Source organism: Pleurodeles waltl, chromosome 12 (assembly GCF_031143425.1).
Source record: "Pleurodeles waltl isolate 20211129_DDA chromosome 12, aPleWal1.hap1.20221129, whole genome shotgun sequence".
Classification (NCBI taxonomy): domain Eukaryota; kingdom Metazoa; phylum Chordata; class Amphibia; order Caudata; family Salamandridae; genus Pleurodeles; species Pleurodeles waltl.
The window spans coordinates 677,285,570-677,306,097 of NC_090451.1; the positions used below are offsets into that span (position 1 = coordinate 677,285,570).

A 20,528-nucleotide genomic window follows, 5' to 3' on the forward strand; every position below is an offset into this window, starting at 1 on the left:
TGTCAGTTCACCACTGCTGAAACTCTGGAAAACTGCAAATCTAAAATTGCTATCTTGCCTTGTTCAGGGTATCACATGGACTGGAATTCTGGAATTCCTTACTTTTATTGTACCTCCAAACAGATTTAACAAATGTATGCATTCCTATATCAAACGTAATAAGCACTGGCAATGCCAATCAGTGTAGATTTAATATACTAATACATGAAAGAAACTGTTGTACATGGCTGTGTTTTCTTGCATTGTCATATTAATGCCAGGCTCATTGGCTTTGCAACTACTTGTTTTATTAACTGCAATCAAAAGTAATTCGAAAAGGATTCAGGCTGCATGGAAAAAAATCACAAAAACCACAATATAACTCCAGGACCAATTATAAAATAAAGATAACTATTTTATGAGTAAAATACGACCAAAATATGAAAATCCAAAACGGGGAACTGGAAATATGATTTTTTTATAAAAAATAAAGTGAAAAGACTGTGTGTATTCTGTGTGGATTGTGCTAGGGTTCCAAATCGAAGACAACCATTAATGGGGAGAGTGGCTATCCATATTCTGTTTCCCATGAGATCACAAAATCTATTAATGAGTGGTCAATGCTCCCGACCACAGCCATAGTGGTGGTCTAGAGCCACTGAACTGCTATCAACTTGTTGCCTAGGTTAGCAGGTGGAACAGGTAAGGCCACTCCACCCTGCCAGTTCCTTTCTCAGTGCGCAGTGGATGTGGTATTTTATCCTCTGCATCATTCTTTACCTGACACAAAATATGCACCAGTGCTCATAGGTGGATGTAGAGAAGCGGTGAGGTATAACCACCATCTGGTCTCGCTTAAGTAGGAGGGGTGTAACCTGTTGAAGGCAGTTTGCCAGAATCTTTGCCGGAATTTTCATATCTGCATTAGGTAGTGAGATCGGTCGATAACTAGTGCAGTCCAGTGAGCTCTTGCCAGGTTTTAGGAGCAAGATGATTTTGGGCCTAATCATTTCCAGAAGTGGTCAACTGTTGTTGAATATACCTTTGAATCATTTGCATAGTAAGGGGACTAGTTTTTGTGATAAGTCTTTAATACATATTATACCAGATAGCCAACTGTGCGGGTGTCAGTGTGGGCCAGCAGATGCGTGAGAGGAAGTCTTCTGCTATGGACTATGGACCTTGATGAGGGGCACTCAGAGGTATAATGCATCATACTAGTCCCAAAAGTGGTAACGTTGTCAGTCCTCAGTTGGGTGTTGAGTTAGGTGCTTCAGTTGGACAAACAGCTTTTCCAGCAAGGGGCAGACTCAGGATCATCTCTCATTACTGGGGAACTATCTGTCAAGCAAATCTCAACTCTTTGTGATTATAGTGCTGACCTTATCACATATTGCTGGGATGGTATTTTGAGCTTCCTATTATTTGAGTTGTAGTTGGAAAGTGTCTTTGTGGTTTTATATGTGTTTGTGAATGTCATTACCTGTTTTTCTAGCCCTCTCTGCTGTCGTACTCCCTTTCTAGATATGACGGGGTTTTTCTGGATTTTCCCTCTGAACTCCTCTTTGGCCGTGGCCTGCACTACTTGTGTTCTTAAAACTGTTTATTCTCACCCTGGAAAGGGGTCAGCATAGAGATTAGTTGTTCTTTGTCTATTGGTAGCTGGACAGAACTTAGGTCCAACTTGATCTGGATCGTAGCATGGTCTGACACCCAGTTAGGTCAAATTACCATATCAGGAAGTGGGTCAATGTCAGACAGTAGTCAATGCGCATGCGCGAACTATGCACACAAGAGATCAAGGTATAATTCTATTAATCAACATGGTGGTGACGTTCCCCCCGCTCTATTACGATGTTTCCGCCAGTCTGACCAGTGGACACGTAGTAATAGAGCGCTCCCACCTGTCAGACCGGCAGGGTCAGTGCTATGAGATAGCACTCGGCCTCTTTAAGGGAGCCGAGTGCTATCTCGTAGCACAGAGGGGACCAACTAATACCCTCAAAATGCGCATTCCGAGGGTGTTATGTTTGAAGGCCCCTGCACTTGTTCGCTCTCAGCCTTTTTATGGTGGGGAAACCGCCATGAAAAGGCTGGCAGAAAACAAGGTTGTAATCAGCCAGGCTGCGCTGAGTTGAGCACTGCACTGGCTGCCACAACATTACTTTTGTATCAGAAAGTATCATGGATCCAGGAAATTCAACAAACATATTATTATGAACACGGCTCCAGAAGCAAATGTAACCTGCATAATCTACTGGGAGGAGGGGAATTAACGGGCTTATATATTTACTATTCAGGCAACACAGTGCAGCAAGACAAGTTGTTGCGCTTTGTTGTGGGAATGGAAGAGAGATGAAAAACACCATATCTACTAAGATTTGATGCTCTACAGCTCTCAGCCTGTGCTGGTGCACTTGTGGCTGCCTAGTGCCAATGCAGCTACCTTTTCACCATAGTGCAAGGGTGCTTGCATTATAGGCAGGATTGTTTTTGTGTAGAAAGTACTCCTTTCAGCACAAAAACAATCTTTAAAGACATGTTCCTCTTTCTATGTGGGCTGTAGAATTCAGCATCCATAAAAAGAGGAAGTAACAAGAAAAAGTAAAGATATTTCTTCAAGTTACTCCTGCTTCAGGAAGGCATAGCACTTTGACACATTCCCAAGGTTACACATCGTCGTAAATCTGAGAATGATCCAGATTCAATGGATGAATGCATGGGAATGCACACACTCCACCAGGGCCGGACTGGGAACCCAAAGCAGCCCTGGCAATTATGTCACATAAGCCCCCCAGGGGGGCGGACAAAGCATTGTTGCTTTTGATCTTTTGTTAATGGGTACTGATGTTGCAGCACTGCTGCAAAACCAGCCCCTCCCCCTTAACAAAACCGTCCCCCACCCATCCAGCCCACGGGAAAATACACAATGCCTGCTACAGCTAGTCCTGCCCTGTGCTCCACTCATGTAAGGCCTCCAGACACAAAGTAATGCAACACAGTTCTTTCAATTGCCTTACATTACTTTGCATTTACTAGACCACACAAAGGAACACAAGGTGACCTTCAATTGCTTAGTAAATGCCAAAAAAGGACTTTGTGTCGGGCCTGCACAATAAAAGTGACCCAATCTAAAGCCTTCGTAAATGTCACCCTTAAGTGTACCCTACACGCTCCTTGCAGCTGTAATCAATCATCTTCCTGGCCAGATCAGTTTAATGCGTATATCCACTGTTTTAGTGTGGTTGGAGTATATGTTTACAAAGAGGGTTATTTCTTATCCAAAGTGAAAAGATTGACTATAAATAGACAAGATGCACAGAAAATGTGAATGAACTTAGGAAAAGATCTTCAAAAATATATAGCATATACCATCACTTTACCCTTTTCAGTAGCTACAAACAAATGGAGGCAACTATATGTTACTGATCTTTTTTTGAACTGCTTGTTCAAGGTTTGTCTTTCAGAATTACCAGTGGCTCCAGGCAATGATGTTCGCCATTGAGGAGATTAATGGCAACCCTGACTTCTTACCCAACGTCACCCTAGGCATCCAGATCTACGATTCTTGTTTAGAACCGACACAGGCCCTCCAGGGGACCCTGTGGATGTTGACTGGGAAGCAAAGGCACATTCCGAGCTACCAGTGCCAAAGGGATGGTCGCCTTGCTGGATTTGTTGGAGATGCTGGTTCCTCTTGTTCAATCCTCATGGCACATTTACTGGGACTCTACAGATACCCTCAGGTATGCACCCGGTAACAATGTACATATTCATGTAGACTTAAGCCCTGATTTGTGCTCTTAAGTCAAATGCTTGTAGGCAAATACCTTCATTTAGAAAAGTAAACACTCACTTCTAATCAAAAATAATTTATAATTGCGATGGCATTATTTCACATCCTATTACCTAGTACATGTAATTTTGTTAATAAACAAATCTACTCACAAATGTGAGATGCTAGCATTTCAAGGTGCGGTCCCTTAGTAATTTGGTAACCTCCCACAAATGTGCAAGGTTATTGGCACTCCGACACTGCTGGAAGGGACATTACCACTCTAAATATGGTAAGAAATGTCCTCCAGGAGCAATTTTTTTCTAGGGCAGAAACGTTGAGGTACACCTAAACTGGCTGGGTGTAGTGTAAAAGGTTATTCGATAAAAAATATATATTTAATATAGCAAAGAAAAAAAACGGGCCTTATTTATATATTGGGGGAGAGGGTACTCTGTTGCAATAACGACGGAGTTCCCTCCCGGTGGCAATTTATTGTTCAGCCCACCAAATGTAATTGCGGGCAGTCAAAGTTTGGCCACAGCAGAGACTAATTTGTCTCTGCCGTGGCCAATCTTCTCCAGTGAACCTGGGGATCAAGGGCCATTGGAGAAATAGCTACATGTCCCCCGGACCTATTTGAATGGGAGGACATGAAGTCATTTTTTTTTACTGTTCCTTATCGCCACAGGTCTACCGTTTTATAAATAGTGCCCAAAGCTGAATGTGCAAAAAATGCACACCAGTTACATTTGCTCATAAGTAAAGATTTATGCATGTAAGTATTGATGGAAACCTGAAATTCTCTCCAAAAGCACTCATAGAATTCCTTGTGAATTTCAACAGACTGGAAAGTTGCTCCAATTGTTGCTGTCTGTCAACGAGATTTTATCAGTGATGGAACCCTTTGGATATTCATTTAATCATCTCTCTCTTCTACACAGAGGGGCATATTTCTCAAAGTGGGCACAAGGGCGATCGAAAATCTAAGTGAGATGGCTTGATAAATGTAGAGTAGTGCAAGGCAGCCTTGCGTCACTCTGCAGCAGGAAGGTGTTGCATGGGTGGAACCTGGGTGGTCCCACACATCCACCCATTGCACATTCGCAGATTTACCATTAGTGGTAGACCTGAGAAAGAGTCACATTGCTACGCCTCCCCACGTGATATGTAACAAGGAGAAATATCTCTATTTCTTCTTGTTTGTTCCTCTTTCTACGTGTGCTGCACACACACAGAAAGAGGAAAATGTCTCTCAGGACTGTTTTTGTGAAGGAAAGTGTCCCTTTTAGCACAAAACAATCCTGCCTAAAATGCAGGCACCCTTGAACATGATGCAAGGGTGCCTGCATTAGAGTGAAGCAGTCAAAAGTGCACTAGCACTAGGAAAGGACAGGAACACACCATATAATGTTAAATAGGGTGTATTACTATCCTTTCACACAGCACAGGGCAGCAAGATGGCTTGTTGCACTGTGCTGCGTAAAAGACTGATAAATAAGGCCCTGAATCTGGCAGCTAAGCCTATTTTAAGCTGAATGAAGAGACTCCCAATATACGCGACTATTTAAAAAACTCAAAACATTAGCAATAAAGATGCTGATATTTCTGCAGTCTTCCGAGGCAACGTTGCTTACTTGGGGTAGAAGAAAATACATCTGTAAGTTCTGCTGAAAACTGTGCCCTTCACTTCCTCTCAAAGAGCTTTCTGTACACAGCACACTGAACAGCAGGCTTGTCTGCTTTCAGCCCCTGTGTCTCAGCTAACATCTGAAGGCCATTACCAAGTGTGAAACAATACACATTGTGATGGTCTAACTGGCTGTAATGCAAGAAAGAAATTGCAGTTCAGATCGAGACTCAAAACACTTCTTCTACCCATGTTGCCATCTCTTCACCAACTTCCCCATGTATCTATTATATTGTACCATACCTTGTTATTTATTAGGCATGTTTATCTATTTCTCCTTTTTTGCATCACATTCCAGTCACAAACTATGAACTAAATAGGGCCTACCTTTTAATTAGCTATGCATGTACATCTAGGCAGTTCCAGCACAACCTATCATCGGTACGGATTTGGTTTGATCCTATGCCTCTGTTCCTGGAAGCAATTTAGTTCTGCAATGTGTACTTAACAATTAAGAGAAATAGAAACCGAAATGGAATTCAGTATGCAAAATTGAAGGGACTGTCACTGGTTCCCATTCCTTTATTGTATCCAGTTTAACTCTAGCTGTATCCTGTTTACAGCAAGGTTATGTCTTGCCTCAAAGATGTCAGTCAGGATAACACATCTAAGTATCATTCCATAGCCAATTGTAGGTACCCTCCACCCATAGTTTGTATTGCCACCTGACCGGTATCTGACCAGCTGATCGGTATTTTCATGCCAACACGTGGAAAAAATGAGAAGAGTCATTGAAATCTGGTAATTTTACATTAGAAATGCATACTAAAAACCACAAATATAAGGTGAAAACATTTCAAATTAATTTTAGTGCTGTTATGGGTGGGCTTTCACTTATATTAACTGCATGATAGTAGCTCCCAGATGCAGAGTTGGGGACAGTGTTGACCTCAAGAATAAATGAGGCAAGGTGTCCCTAAGGACAAGATTTAAAACAGCATTGCAAAGAAGAAATCAATGAGAAAAGAAAGGACTGAAAAGGATGTTTGAGTTCAGAACTTTAGAGGAAAACAGGAAGGTTTATTAAACTACTAAAGATCAGTACATAAGGTGATACAGTAACACAAAGACATGCAATAATGAACTAAATCAGAAAAAAATGACTAAGTCCAAAATGTGCAGCAAATCAAAAAGAAAACGGGCATCCTACCTAGAGACTCACAAGAGCCCATCTCAGCCCCAAAACTGAGGGTCTGTTATAATTAATGTTTCCATAGAAAGCAGTGAATAACTGCACAGACAACATAAGATGAGCAAACATATATGGACAAATCACTGCTCAGTATTTAAAAAATATATATATCAGCTCATCCATTTAACAATGTCCCCTAACATAAATGTATTAAACTCTTTCTGACTTAGGGTAATTGAAGGAGGAAAAGCAAATGTGTAACAACAAAGAATTGAAAGAAATAGACGTTCTGCCTACCACGTGCAAGCAGGAAGAGCCTTGAAAGTGGCAAAGGCTTCCACTCGGACTTCTATTTGAACATCACATCTTTAAAACATCAACTAGTGCATGTTTTGCTGCATAGTGTCAGGATGAGTCAAAAAAACACACCGTGACTATAATTAAACAGGAGACATATTTTTCAAGATGGAAACAAGGCCCATTTGAGGCCTAGTTAAGCATAGGCTAGAAAAAAACATTTCTATGCAGCTCAGTGTTTTTGTTTTAATAGCAAATGATTCATATTAATATGTACACATAATTATAATAATCAGAAAGTAGCTCCCACACTGTCTGAACTATTCAGAAGATTTTACCCAAGCTGCTGTTTGAGACCTAGTTCCTGGCTCTCCCACAACCCATAAGTACATGCACATGGCTGAGAAAAGTGGCAATTCATCAATAGGTGGATTTAGATCTAGGCAGAAGAATTCACCTTCTGCAACACCCTCTTTCTAAACCAAGATCTAGTCGTATAGAAAGTGTTAAGATGTTTGGGGCTTATTCACAATGGTAAATTTGGTCTAAACCATAGTTATACAGCCATATTTATCCTTTATACCCCTCCCAGAAATTCACAAAGTGATTGCTGAGAGGCCTAAGTGCATTTATTAGTGCTGATGTGTCTGCCACACGTGTGGAGAAATATATAGTAATAAACCCCACTGATGGCCTGTTAAATCAGACTTCTAAGGGATAATTTATTTGGAAGTTTGGAAACATACGTAAGCATGAATTTGTGAATGTTGGACTTGGCCTTCTCTGCCGGGCATTCCCAAATATTTTGCCTTCCCCACAACCTTTCTAAACCCATTTTTGCAGGCTTTTTGAACTCATGCCTAATTTGCATATTCAATTTACTTATAACTCCCTATTAATGAGGCACTACAGGTACCCAGAGCCTGTACATTTAATGCTACAATTGGGCCCTCAGCACTTATTGCTCCACCCTCTTAAGTAGCCCTTTAACACGTCTTAGGCCTGCCTTTGCAGACTGTGAGTGCAGTTTTTAAACTGTCAAATTGGCCTGTCAAAACAAACCTTTTGTCATGTCTGAAACTTCTTTTTTAATACACCTATGTCACCCTTAGGGTAGGCCCCAAACAGCTGACAGGGCAGGGTACAATGTATTCAAAATTTTGGACATGTACGTTTAAGTTTTAGGTGTTCTGGTAATGAAAAACTCCCAAGTTCATTTTCACTTTTACAAGACTCACCTCACCTCACCTCACCTTTAGGATAACATTGGGTTACCTTATTGCATTTAATAAGTATCGAATTTTGATCTAGAGTGTAGGGAGGAAAGTTATGTTTGGTGTCTGAGGATTTGTAGTTTAAAATTCACTTTGATGGTAAGGTTGGATTTTAAATCACATTCTGAAAATGTCACTTTAAGAAAGCTCTAACAAAAGACAGGGCAAACAAATAATCCCCCAGGGTACTGGGTAAATTACATTTTAACAGTAAAGTGTTCCTGGTGGATTTATTAATAAATTACTCAAGTGTTGGTCATATAATACAAGAAAATACATATTAACGCATTTTAAAATAAGAAAACATACTGTTGTAAAAAGAAATGTATTGGTAAAAACAGTCACTAAGGAACAAAATATAAACAGTTCAAATCGCCCAACACCATCGCCCCCCACTGAACAAGATCATTCATCATGTAATTCATAGAGCTTGAATTCAGGGATCTCAGAGAGGTGTAGACTCCTCTTAACTGAAAATAGGTACTGAATCCCTAGTCCAAAATAGAAGTCCTTCTTTTTCAAAATACTAAGGACTCATTAGCAAGGGTAATGCTTTAAGTAGTGTAAAGGAGGAGAAAACACTGACGTTTCCACAAGACCATCATCAGGACTCAATGTTGACAAACCTAAAAAGCACAAACATAAATCCATATCAGTACTCCCTCAAAAAAAAGAATAAGGACAGGATGTGCACCGCTTGCCAACACCTAATGTGCAAAGAGTCAACCAAAACCTGCTGAGCATGTAGGTGTGCCAAAGTGTCAAACCCCTAGTACGGACCACACGTCTAGGTGTCCACCACCACACATTAAATTAAGGCTAAACACATGCTAACCACCTAACCAATGCATTATGATCCAAACTACCAACCATCATTGTGGAAAAAAACAGGGGTAAGGAGTTAAGAAGCAAAAATGAAATCACCACAAAATAAAATACATTGCTCTTACTGCCCAGCAAAAGAGCAAAGATAAGGCCGGCCAGGGAAATAATCTGGAAACAGGTAACCACACTGTAAGTACATGGCCAATAATCACCTAAATCAGTCAAAACTAAACCCTTTCCAACATACTTACTGGAAAAGACTGCTCCAGTTCGTTCCCACAGGTGGCGCTGGTTGAGTACACGTACATATGCCACAGATGCAGAATGCAGTAGACAAGAGGGCAGCAAAGGTCTTAGCCACTACAGAAGTTGTACAACGTGGCATAAAACCAGTATATAAATCTCCACTCTCAGGGACAAACTCTTACTAGAAGAGGTGCAGCCGTTAGCTCCAAAGAGCAAATGTAACTAGTTTTCAATTACGGCAAGGACGATGAAAGCGCCTAAGCACATGGGGTTAAATGGAATCAGTACGGCTCATGTGATCCTACTACACATTATGGTGGCCATTTTAAAGGGGTAAAATGGCCAGACAAACAAATACTCGGCAACGGAACAGCCCAAAAGAAAGTCACTAACAAATATAACCCACATTTTAAATTCAAAATTAACAATACTCATACTTAAAAGTCAAACTTAAACATCAGAAATCAAAAATCAAAGAGGCTGTGTGGGAGATTGTAGTAATGAAGGCCACACACGAAGTCCTTTGTATTGAAGGAAATAGAGGTTTTAATGGTGAACAACGAACGTGACTTCCTCCCAATCCAGCCAACACCAACTGACTCGTTCAGAACTTCGCACCTCAACATTCTCATTCTCTACATTCTTTAACTACGGAGTAGTTAAAGGAACACAGGGAATATTACACATCCTCTTCCTTTCCAATTTTCTCAACAAAAAAAAAAACTTAGCTACACATAAACACGACAAACAGAGAACTGAAACACAAATGTAACTGACAAGTACTAGTACAGGAAGAAATACAGTTTTGCTGGTGAAAAACTCAATAAAACAGGATTACTAAATACAACTAGACAAATTGTACATAGTCCTGTAGATAACATGGTGGTCTGCGTGTCCTCTGGCTGTGACCACCATTTGAAGTGTCATCATAAGAAACAGACTCAGGACTCACATTCTCAAGTTCCGAACATCTAACTCCTGGAACAGGCAACTGATGCTCTGCTCTCTCCTTTCCATCTGACTTAGTAACTAAATCATCATCATAAAACTATTGTACTTCTCTATAGTAGTGTCTACCCGGACACTCCCCTGTTCCTCCTTCCTTTGGTCCTTTGGTAAAGTGTCACTCTCCTTCCATTTATCAACGTTCTCCAACTCCACATGACTCTCACCTACCTTCTTAACTCTGAAAGGACCCCAAAACATAGAAAGGCCACGGACAACTCTGCCGTGTCTGATCTTAACCCGATCACCCTCCGTTACGTCTTTCTCCCTCACGGGTTTGCTCACACCATTAGAATCACACACAGCACCACTAGCCAACCATGCTGGTACGAACTTAGAACCTGGCTTCCTGCCTCCCATCCTTTCCAAAGGAGAAGTCCCCGTAGCTCTGTTCACAGTAGTGCGATGAGCCCAAATCATCTCTTCCACCAATCATTTGACATCTTTCCCACTCTGAATACCCATTAACATGGTACCCTTCACTAATCGGTCCATCCTCTCAACCATTCCATGGGCTTGTGGATTGTAAAGAGCTGTGCGCCTGTGAATAATCCCACTGCTCTCCAAGAATTTCCTCATCTCACGTGAGATAAGTTGGGTACCATTATCAGTTATTAAAACTCTAGGAAAACCTTCCTCCATGAATACTTCCTTCAACACTCCAAAGGTACTCTAAGTACTAATTTCCTGCATAAACTTTACCACTACCCATCTTGAGTGTACATCCACCATGACGGCAGCATTTCTGTACATATTCCCCACACCTTGCATAGGACCAATGAAATCCAAACATACTGTACTCCAAGGTAATCTAGGATCCTCAATATGCCCCTGAACTCCTTATGCACCAACTTTCAATCTTTTTTCACTCTCTTTACACATCGTGCAATCTACGACCCACTTAGAAATCATCGTCCATACCTGGCCACCAGAAATACTCTCTGACTCTCTTCTTGGTCATAGTTTGACCAGGATGGCCCCCATGTGCCAATACAAATGTTTTTTTCTTAAACCCTCTGGCAGAATAAATTTGTCATTCCTCATCACTAAGTTCAGGTCTACCACAGATAACTCATCCATCAATTTTAAATAAGGTCTCAACGACGGACAACGGTACTGTCCCTCCTTTTACCCTCCACAATCATTTGCACAACCCCCTTGAGAACTAAATCCTTCTCCATGGAAGTTGTCCATTCATCTGCCTAAAACGTACTTTCGCCCCAGTCCTCAATATCATCCAATATCATCCAACCAAGCTATGGGACCTTCCTTTTCTTTGAGTAAATCTTCTGCCTTATCTTCACACCCTGAGTCTAAGGGTAGCCTAGATAGACAATCTGCTCAGCATTCTCCCAACCTGGAATGTAACTCATAGTAAACCGATACTCTTGTAACCTGGCCGCTAACCTTGCTAGTCTTGCAGAATCTTTACCTGCCCCACCAGGACACAAAACTTTAAGTAACGGTTTGTGATCAGAACGCAACGTAAAATCGATACCCCAAAGAAACGTTCTGAAATACTCCACAGACCACACAGCAGCCAAAGCCTCACGTTCTATCACTGAATAGTTCCGTTCACAAGCCGTCAGAGAGCAGCATGAAAACGCTACAGTTGTCTCTTTTCCTTTACATACTTGGGCAAGCACTGCTCCTAGGCCACAGGCACTGGCATCCACAGTCAACACTGTTTTAAGGCAAGTGTCAAAAGGAGACAAAATACCAGCCCCACAAATGTCTCTCTTGACTGCCTCGGAAGCAAATTGTTGTTCTCTTCCCCACCTGAAATTTGACCCTTTCCTCAGCAATAATCTTAGATCAGTTTTTTGGGCAAAATTTTCAACAAACTTGTTATAATACTCTATCAACCCCATAAATGAACGCAATTGGTCTTTGTTACATGGAATGGGTGTTGAGCGAATGGCGTTCAGCAAATTTTATTTAGGTCTGAATCCTTCTACCGAAACAGTATGACCTAGGTAATCAATTTCTTCAAACAGAAATTTGCACTTGTCTCTCCTCAAGGTCAAACCAGCCTCACACAGTTTGTTCAAAACTGAATTCAGAACAGTATTATGTTCACTTACTGTATGACCGAAAATCAATATGTCATCCTGAAAATATGTCACATTCTGCATCCCAGAAAACAAGTTTGACATAATTCTCTGAAACACACTCGCTGCCGAAGACAACCCAAAAGACATTCTAGTGAACTGAAACGTGCCCTCCACAGTTATAAAGGCAGTGAGTGCTCGAGACTCGTCATTTAATTTGATCTGGTGGTATGCACTCCTCATATCCAGCTTTGAAAAGTACTTCCCACCCTTGAGTAGAGCCAAGAGTTCATTAATGTTTGGAAGAGGAAATGAGTCTGTGACAACAAATTGATTTAGGCTACGTAAATCCACACAAAAACGAAGTGGTGACACCCATGGAGAGGCCTCAACAGGTTCAATAATACCTTGTTCCTTCATATCTTGCAACATTTTTTTTACTACATACCTAACTACCAGTGGCACACTTTGTGTTTCATAGGAACTGCATCTTTCTTGAGTACAATTTTATGAAAATAGTTTTTCAGTTCTCCCAGCTTCTCATCAAAAACAGCTTTAGCGTCTTCAAGAATTTTCTCCAGACACTCATCCTCTACTATTAAGATCTTTCTACCAGAATGAGGATTAATGATAAAGTGTAAGTCAAACTGATGCTCCCACCCTACAATTGGTGGTCCAGACTCAGCCACGTAAATTTTCCCTTCAACGCAACGATGACCAAACTCTTACAAGAAATAAAATAACCTAAAACAACAATGTCTACTCCTTGATATCCTCTGGGATTTATGTCTTTAGGTAACAAATAAACTTCATACCATAACGCGATCCACGACGACTTTGGTATGATAGTATATAGTGATCCCGAATCCACCATTAGTTCCACTTTCTTCCTTTGGGTCTGTTCTCTCTTCCTCTTTCTGATACAGGAGACTGGACAACTAAGATGCAAACACTAACACCGCTCTCTTCTGCCAAATCCGCTACCGCAACTCTTGAATTGAAGACGTCCTCGCACATCCGAGCAAAGTGTCCCTTACGACCACATTTCCTGCAATCTTTATTCACAGCGAAGCACCATTTAGCATCACTGGTATGAGCTGAACTTCCACACCTTGCACAGAATTTAGATTTAGACGAGAGTGGACTTCTGATCCCTTGTTTACTGGATGTAGCACAACTATGCTTAGAAGAATTAAATTTCTTCATAACTACTGCAACTTCTTCTTCACTTTCAGCGCTACCACTTCCTTTCTTGTTAATCTCTCGTATGCAAATTTCCAATTCTTCCACTATTTTTGCAATAGTAATGGCATCCTTTAGAGATGGATTCGTAGCTGCCCACAAGCGTTCCTGTTTTTTTTTTTACTCCTGCACTGCACAATGATTTGGTCGCGTATTAACTCATCAGTCATGAGACCGAATTTGCACTTTACAGATAGTTCACGTAAGCTAGAAATAAATTCTTCTAACGACTCACCTTCTTTTTGTGGTCTAGTGTAGAATTTATATTGTGACATTACTATATTTTTTTCTTTAGCAAACCTCTTCTCCAACCGTAGTTTTGCTTCTTCATAAACATCTCCTAACGGTTGACCATCACCCTTGCAGATTTCCGGTAAATATTTGAACATATGGTGAGCCTCTTTGCCAATGGTACCTAACAATAACGCCTTCTTCCTATGCACAGAGAAGTTCTGACCATCTAATGCTACCACATAGTTCTCAAAAAGATCTATCTATTCCTCCCATTGGACAGATGATTGAGATTTATGGTCCAAAAATGGAGTTGGAATGTTGATGGCAGAAGCCATCTTAAATTTCTAGAAGGTAACACTGTAATAGCTTTTATTAATGCTGCCTCTCTTTCAAGTGGTTGCTAAGGATCTTTCCTCTATTCCAGCAAAAGCGAGGAAAAACCAGGTTTCACAGCGTGGTTGCTAAAGGACCTTTCCTCTATCTAGTCCAATGAGAAATGAGCAGCTTTTCCTCCATTCACAGTCACAGTGGAGGTGAGGTTCCTCGCTCCCACCACCACACCGATGTGCAGCTTTTCCTCCAATCACAGTGGAGGTGGGGTTCCTTGCTTCCACCACCACACCGATGCGTGTTTCAAGCGACAGGAAGGTGGGAACACTGACCGTTGTGCACAAGCGCGTGAAGACAGTGCGAGACACTCAAACGGTCCCGGTATGCCAGCATACTCCAGGAGTCTCCACGGTATGCAACACCGTCCAGGAGCCTTCTTAACGGTACAGCGCTGTGACAACCTTCGGCAGGATACCAACAGGGCGCGCAGGGAACAAATGTGCAGCACGCGTCTGCCAAAGCGTACAGGTCCACTTTGATCACGCTCTCACTCACCTCAATGTCCTCTACAAGTGTGGCTGGAGCTCGTCGCCAAAAATGTAGTAATGAAGGCAACACACGAAGTCCTTTGTATCGAAGGATATAGAGGTTTTAATGGTGAACAACGAACGCAACTTCCTCCCAAGCCAGCCAACACCAACTGACTCGTTCAGAACTTCGCACCTAAACATTCTCATTCTCTACATTCTTTAACTACAGAGTAGTTAAAGGAACACAGGGAATATTACAGAGATCAATCATATCACAATAGGTCCTAAGATCATGCTACGAATTGCGGCGGCCATCTTAAAGAGGTGCAAGCTGGGCAGAAGAACATATATCCCAAGAAGTAGGTGTCTCAAATGTAAAACAATTCATTCCACCAAGTCCTAGTCCTAGGAAAGGTGGCCATCTGAACAAAAAGCTTTTAGTAGTCTTCAAAGTGCCAGTGCATAAGAAGAGGGGTACAGGAGAAGCAAAACCACCTGCATAGACTAAGTCTACAAAAACTCAACCAGAACATCAAAAGAAACTTAAACCATTAAAATAGTTTTTTTTATGTGCAATAAGTAAACCTAGAAATTTTAAATCCACCGAAGCATAGAATCTGCCAGTAAACAGCAGGAAAATCAGGCATCACAGAGTAGGTGAAAGATGCTATTCCACCTTTCTACATTCCTACACCTCTCCAAGGTCTCTGGATTCAAACTCTATTAATCATTTTGGTGGATGATCTTGTTCAGTGGGGGGGGACAGTGTTGATTGATTAGTACTGTTTATATTGAGTTTCCTTGTTTATACACGTAAGTACATTTAGGAAGTTGGCATTTTCTTGTCTTAAACATTTGGTGCCTATAGGCCGTTCGTGGCTCACACGACTAGGTGTAGTTGGCAGTTAGCCTTTGAGTATTCCTTCCAGCCAGCATCACAATAGAGGGTCTGGGTGCTGGCAAGATGTCCAATCCTCAATAAGTGGGCAGAGCCTGTCAGCTTACACACAAAGGACTTCACACTAGCCAATTATGACCCCAGCCAGACTGGGAGCAGGACAAGGAGACAGGAAGTTCCAGACACTTCCACAGGGAGAAAAATTCCAGAAGCTTCTGCCACTTCAGAGGAGGTACTGTGTATAAAAATGAGACCATCTAACCCACTCTTCTAGTCACTTCTGGACATGTGGGAGAGTCAGGAAAAGGACTGCTCAGATGCTCTGATACGTGAATGACTGCTAAGCTGTGCTGCTGCTCTGTGGTACGAGTAAAATGGAAAGGACCTTTACCCTGAACCCCTGAACATCAGAGTGACGCCAAGGGCTAGCTGGCTGGCCTCCGGGTGAGAGCATCAGGGACAGAAAATGCTCCAACCATCTTGAAGTCTGAACCTGGACATCCATTACAGCTCCCCTTTGGAAGTGATGCAGGGTGCTGCAACTCGACACGGGCTGCACATTGCAGGCTTCTTAGCTCCTCATCAGAAACAACGCAGCATGACCCAACTTGATGCAGGGCCCGCATTGCTCCTTAGATCTACAGCTGTGTGGCACAACTCCCCACATAAAGGACATAAGGTACAATTCTCAGTGGGCCTGACATGGGCCCTGTATCTGGCCCATACTCCATCGCGGTTGGTCTGAACTTGAGAATTTGTCCCGGTCCACAGAGACCAGATAACCACAGTTTGCGCTTTATGCTTTTAAGCACTATTTTTACCAATCCCTGTAAAGTTACATATCTCCATTTCAAATGATTGAAGTTTAGTTGTTTTGACATAAGTCTGACTAGTTTTGTGCCAATTTATTGGAGGGCTAAGCACGGAATAATTCAGTAACTTTGATGGTTCACCCTCATGGGGTATGTGACTGTTACTTCAGAAGGGCTCACAAGCTCATCAACCAACAACTCAACTTGTCACAGTGAGCATTTCCAAATTCCTCTCTGACCTTTTTCCACCCTGCAGGATAGAAAATCAAACTGATTACTCCCTGACTTGCTGGTCATGTAGAGCAATGGCTTTCTCCATCGTAAAAACATTTTCCCTGTAGAAAAAAAATATGTGCATTTGCAAAAGAGGCTCCATTGCTACTGTGCAGAGTTCTCCGCTATGGGGAATTTTGCAAGGGAAGAAGGGGCCCTTTTAGGAGAAGCCACATGACATTTCCAGAAGTGAACCCTGAAATTATGTGCCTGCTACATTCAGAAATAATTGTAAATCCTCACCTATATTCTTATAGGGGGTTTTGTAATGATCTGGAGAGGGTCTTCTGAGCTTGATGTGATCGGTGCATACTGATCTAACTAAATGGTGCAATAAAGGAATGTGTAGTGTCTGTATGGTGAACATTATAGTGCTTTCTATGCAAAATCCTCAAATAATTATGAGATTTATATTTATTACAGATCAGTTATTTTTCAACAATCCCATTCCTCAGTGACCGCAGCCAGTTCCCATCCTTCTTCCGGACAATCCCTAGTGATGACTTTCAGTTCCGTGGCCTGGCCCAACTATTGAGGCACTTTGATTGGAACTGGGTGGGCCTTCTAGCAACAGACAGTGATTATGCCCAAAATGGAGCTCAGGTTTTGAAGACAGAGCTTAGGAAGGCTGGGACTTGTGTGGCGTTTTCTGAGAATGTTATTCTCACTCAACCAGACAGAAATGCACCTTATATTGCCCAAGTGATCAGAAACTCAACAGCAAATGCAATAGCTGTTGTTTCCCTTGATTCACACCTGGTACCTTTGCTCAATGAGCTTGTGAGACAGAACGTAACTGGAAAGGTATTCATTGCCAGTGAAGCCTGGTCAACATCAGCACTTCTGTCTGTGAAGAAGTATGCAGAACTCCTCTCAGGCACAATCGGTTTTGCAATCCACAGTGGAGAAATGGAAGGCTTCAAAGAACATCTCAACAGTGCTCATCCTTTAAATTTCCTCAGTGACACTTTCATCAAGGAATTCTGGGAAGCAGCTTTTGGCTGTCAGTGGCAAGATTATGAAGTAATGCAAGGCTCATGGAACACTACCACAAATCTATGCACAGGGGAGGAAAAGCTGGAAAATCTCTATGGAATTTACAATGATGTTACAAGTCCAAGAATCACATACAATGTCTACAGGGCAGTGTATGCCATTGCCCTGGCTCTACAGAATCTCCAGGCTTGCAAACTTGGAAGAGGCCCCTTTCATCATGGAACCTGTGGCAACATCTCAGATTTCCAAAGCTGGCAAGTAAGATATGATTTTCTCAATGCTTATTTAAAAACTTTCCAAAAGGGGTGTGTCAAAGTAAAATATACCAATAGTCCATGTACACTTTATTGTTTGCTGTGTTATTTTTCAATTGCATCCTTAATAGGAAGGGCACATTCCAAATATAACAGTGTTACACAATCCATTACAATTCTAGCACAGCCCGGTGCATTATAATATGTTTATGAGAATCCAATAATTATTTGCACAGAAAACACTGTAAGTCAACCTACGTATACATGGCAGATACACACTGGGCAGAACTAGCGTTTGAGTAGAGTACAGACAATAGACTGTGATACACAGAGTGAGCAAAAAATCAAGCAGAACATAAGAGACAAAGAAGGCATGAATTGGTGGAAAAAGCTCTGAAAAAGTTCAGATTGACTAGTGGACACTTGCATAGTGTAGTGCAAGAGTTTTAGTGGTTCATACTTTTACAAACACATGCCCAGATTTATAAAGATCTTTTTAACACAGACCCATTGCATAATCCAGGTGGGTATTTATAAACCAATATAAATGGCGATTTGTATTGGTTTGTAAACAAAAGTAACATAATGTAGCTGAATATGCTGTCTTGTGTGTTTTTTGCATCGAAGGGACGTTCCATGAGTGGTTCATGGACATTCCTGTGTATCCATGAATGGATTTTTAAGCAAATGTGTTCCTACAAAGAATTATAGATATGGATTTGTGTCAAAATCCAATTCATCCCTGAGGTTAGCGTAATGAGGATAATTATTTTTTCTCTCTGCATGTGTGCTGAACAATGCAGCATACATACAAATAGAAGATTGCCTTAAAGCATAGTTTTTGTGCAGAAAGGGGCTCCCTTCCTGCACAGAAACTATGCTGACCACAGCACAGACCTCCTTGCAGTATGGTGCAAGGGTGTCTGCATTGAGCATGGCTGATGAAAGTGAGGCAGGGCAGGGACAGAGCAGAAATGTGTCTCTTCTTTGTAATTGTGACGCAGTTCTCTCTCCAGTTCATGCAACGCAGAACTGCAACTTTGCTTGCTGCCCTGTGTTGCATCAGCTCTTTGTATATCTGAGCCCAAGGGCGTAAAATGAAGTCCCAGAAACATCCTGGTTCAGGCACAAAAGAAATTCAATGTTTAGTGGAAATTAAAGCGCATAATCAATTTTCCCCGGACACATTCAGCTAGAAATAACCCGATGAAATCTACGCTACTAAAATTATTGAAAAGAGACAAAGCATATATAACTGGATGTGCAAACGCCAATATTGCAATAAATGTCTCATTCGAATTCACAGAACTCAGAATAGGTGGATAATATCACACTTGGGAAATATTTCACTGTTGGCATATTCTTGTTTCCCGAGGGAGCTATTCTTACCCACGGCTCTGGCGCACTCTTAATGAGACCAAATGCATACAAAATGAGTTAGGTACAAATGTGTGTGTTAAGAAAAGGCTGCTATGGATAATCCTATATTATTATTCTTTATAGCCCTGCCTCAAAATCACTGTGCTCACCGTCTTCACTCTTCCTCACTTCGTGAAACATTCTAATCACCTGCCAATCACCCAGGATACTTTAATCTTTAAATGACCTATCTTTCTTTTTACCTTGGATTTATGGCCCTCTGACATACCCAGTTACTGAACCACGTCATTACTATCCAACTTTATCAACCTTTCAAATTATCAATAAAATGTTATTGCCAAAAAATAATCTTAACCAACTTTAAACAAGCTTTCTTTCCCATAGGTCTAGCAGTGGGAAGGGGGAGGCAATCTATCTTTAAAGGAAAACATAGGAGCATATGGAAAAGAACACACACTATGTTTTTCAGTTAATTAAAAGTTGCTTTAGGCCTGCTGTAGATTTGAACTCACAAACCACATCAATCTGAAGTATTACAAATGAAAACAAATTTATCCCAGAACTTCAAGCTAAAACATGATAAATAATATAGTACCACTTTCCTTAAGACGATGCAAGCTTCTCCACTGTCAGTCCTGGAATGCTCCATGCAAACCTCCACGCCTCTTGAGAAATGTTCTTGTGTCATACATGGCCAGCAGGGCAACAATGATTTTGTTATCACGGGATGTTTCTGTGAGAAAAAGGCCCGTTTAGTGGTCAGATTAATTTTCTTTTGATGGGTCTTTCTAGTTAGGGGCTTGCCTCAGTCCATGCAACTTAAATAATATTTCCTTCCTTGCCCGGTCTTTCCTAAACATCCAAAAGCTTGAACCCGGCCTATGGTGATAGGAGATTATTTCAGATGCAGGAACGGCTTCTTTTCTGTCAGTAAGAGGTAAAACTGCAGGTTTGATTGGGACAATATTTATTCTGCTTTTGCCACACTGAGAGCAAACTAGGGGCAATCAGACTTCGATCTTGAAAATATAAGTGATCTTCCCATCCATGGCAAATTTATCATCCTTTGCTTTCTTCTTAGGCTTCTAGTAGTGCAGTGAGGATCTTAGTATCAAATATAAAATACTACACAATACTATGTGGACTGGAAATCAATTTATTACAGCCATGCAGGGTTGCTAGGCATTCCTGGCACATTTTAAATGAAGGAAATGAAGCAGATATGTGGCAGGATACGATCCTTATTCCCCTACCTCCATACATCTTTAAGGTCTTTGGCGAAGGAAGGGCAACAAAGATATCAAT

At 41.4% G+C, this 20,528-nt stretch overlaps 1 protein-coding gene across 1 annotated transcript in view; it reads left to right on the forward strand.

Annotated features, from left to right (window-relative positions):
• The first annotated feature begins 1,802 nt into the window (after positions 1 to 1,802).
• Positions 1,803 to 20,528, forward strand: part of LOC138267233 (extracellular calcium-sensing receptor-like) — a 28,745-nt gene continuing 10,019 nt past the window's right edge. The window contains exons 1-3 of the mRNA XM_069216088.1: positions 1,803 to 1,952; positions 3,447 to 3,725; positions 17,017 to 17,847. Of these exons, the coding sequence (XP_069072189.1) occupies positions 1,803 to 1,952; positions 3,447 to 3,725; positions 17,017 to 17,847 (1,260 nt within the window). The remainder of the gene's footprint in view (positions 1,953 to 3,446; positions 3,726 to 17,016; positions 17,848 to 20,528) is intronic.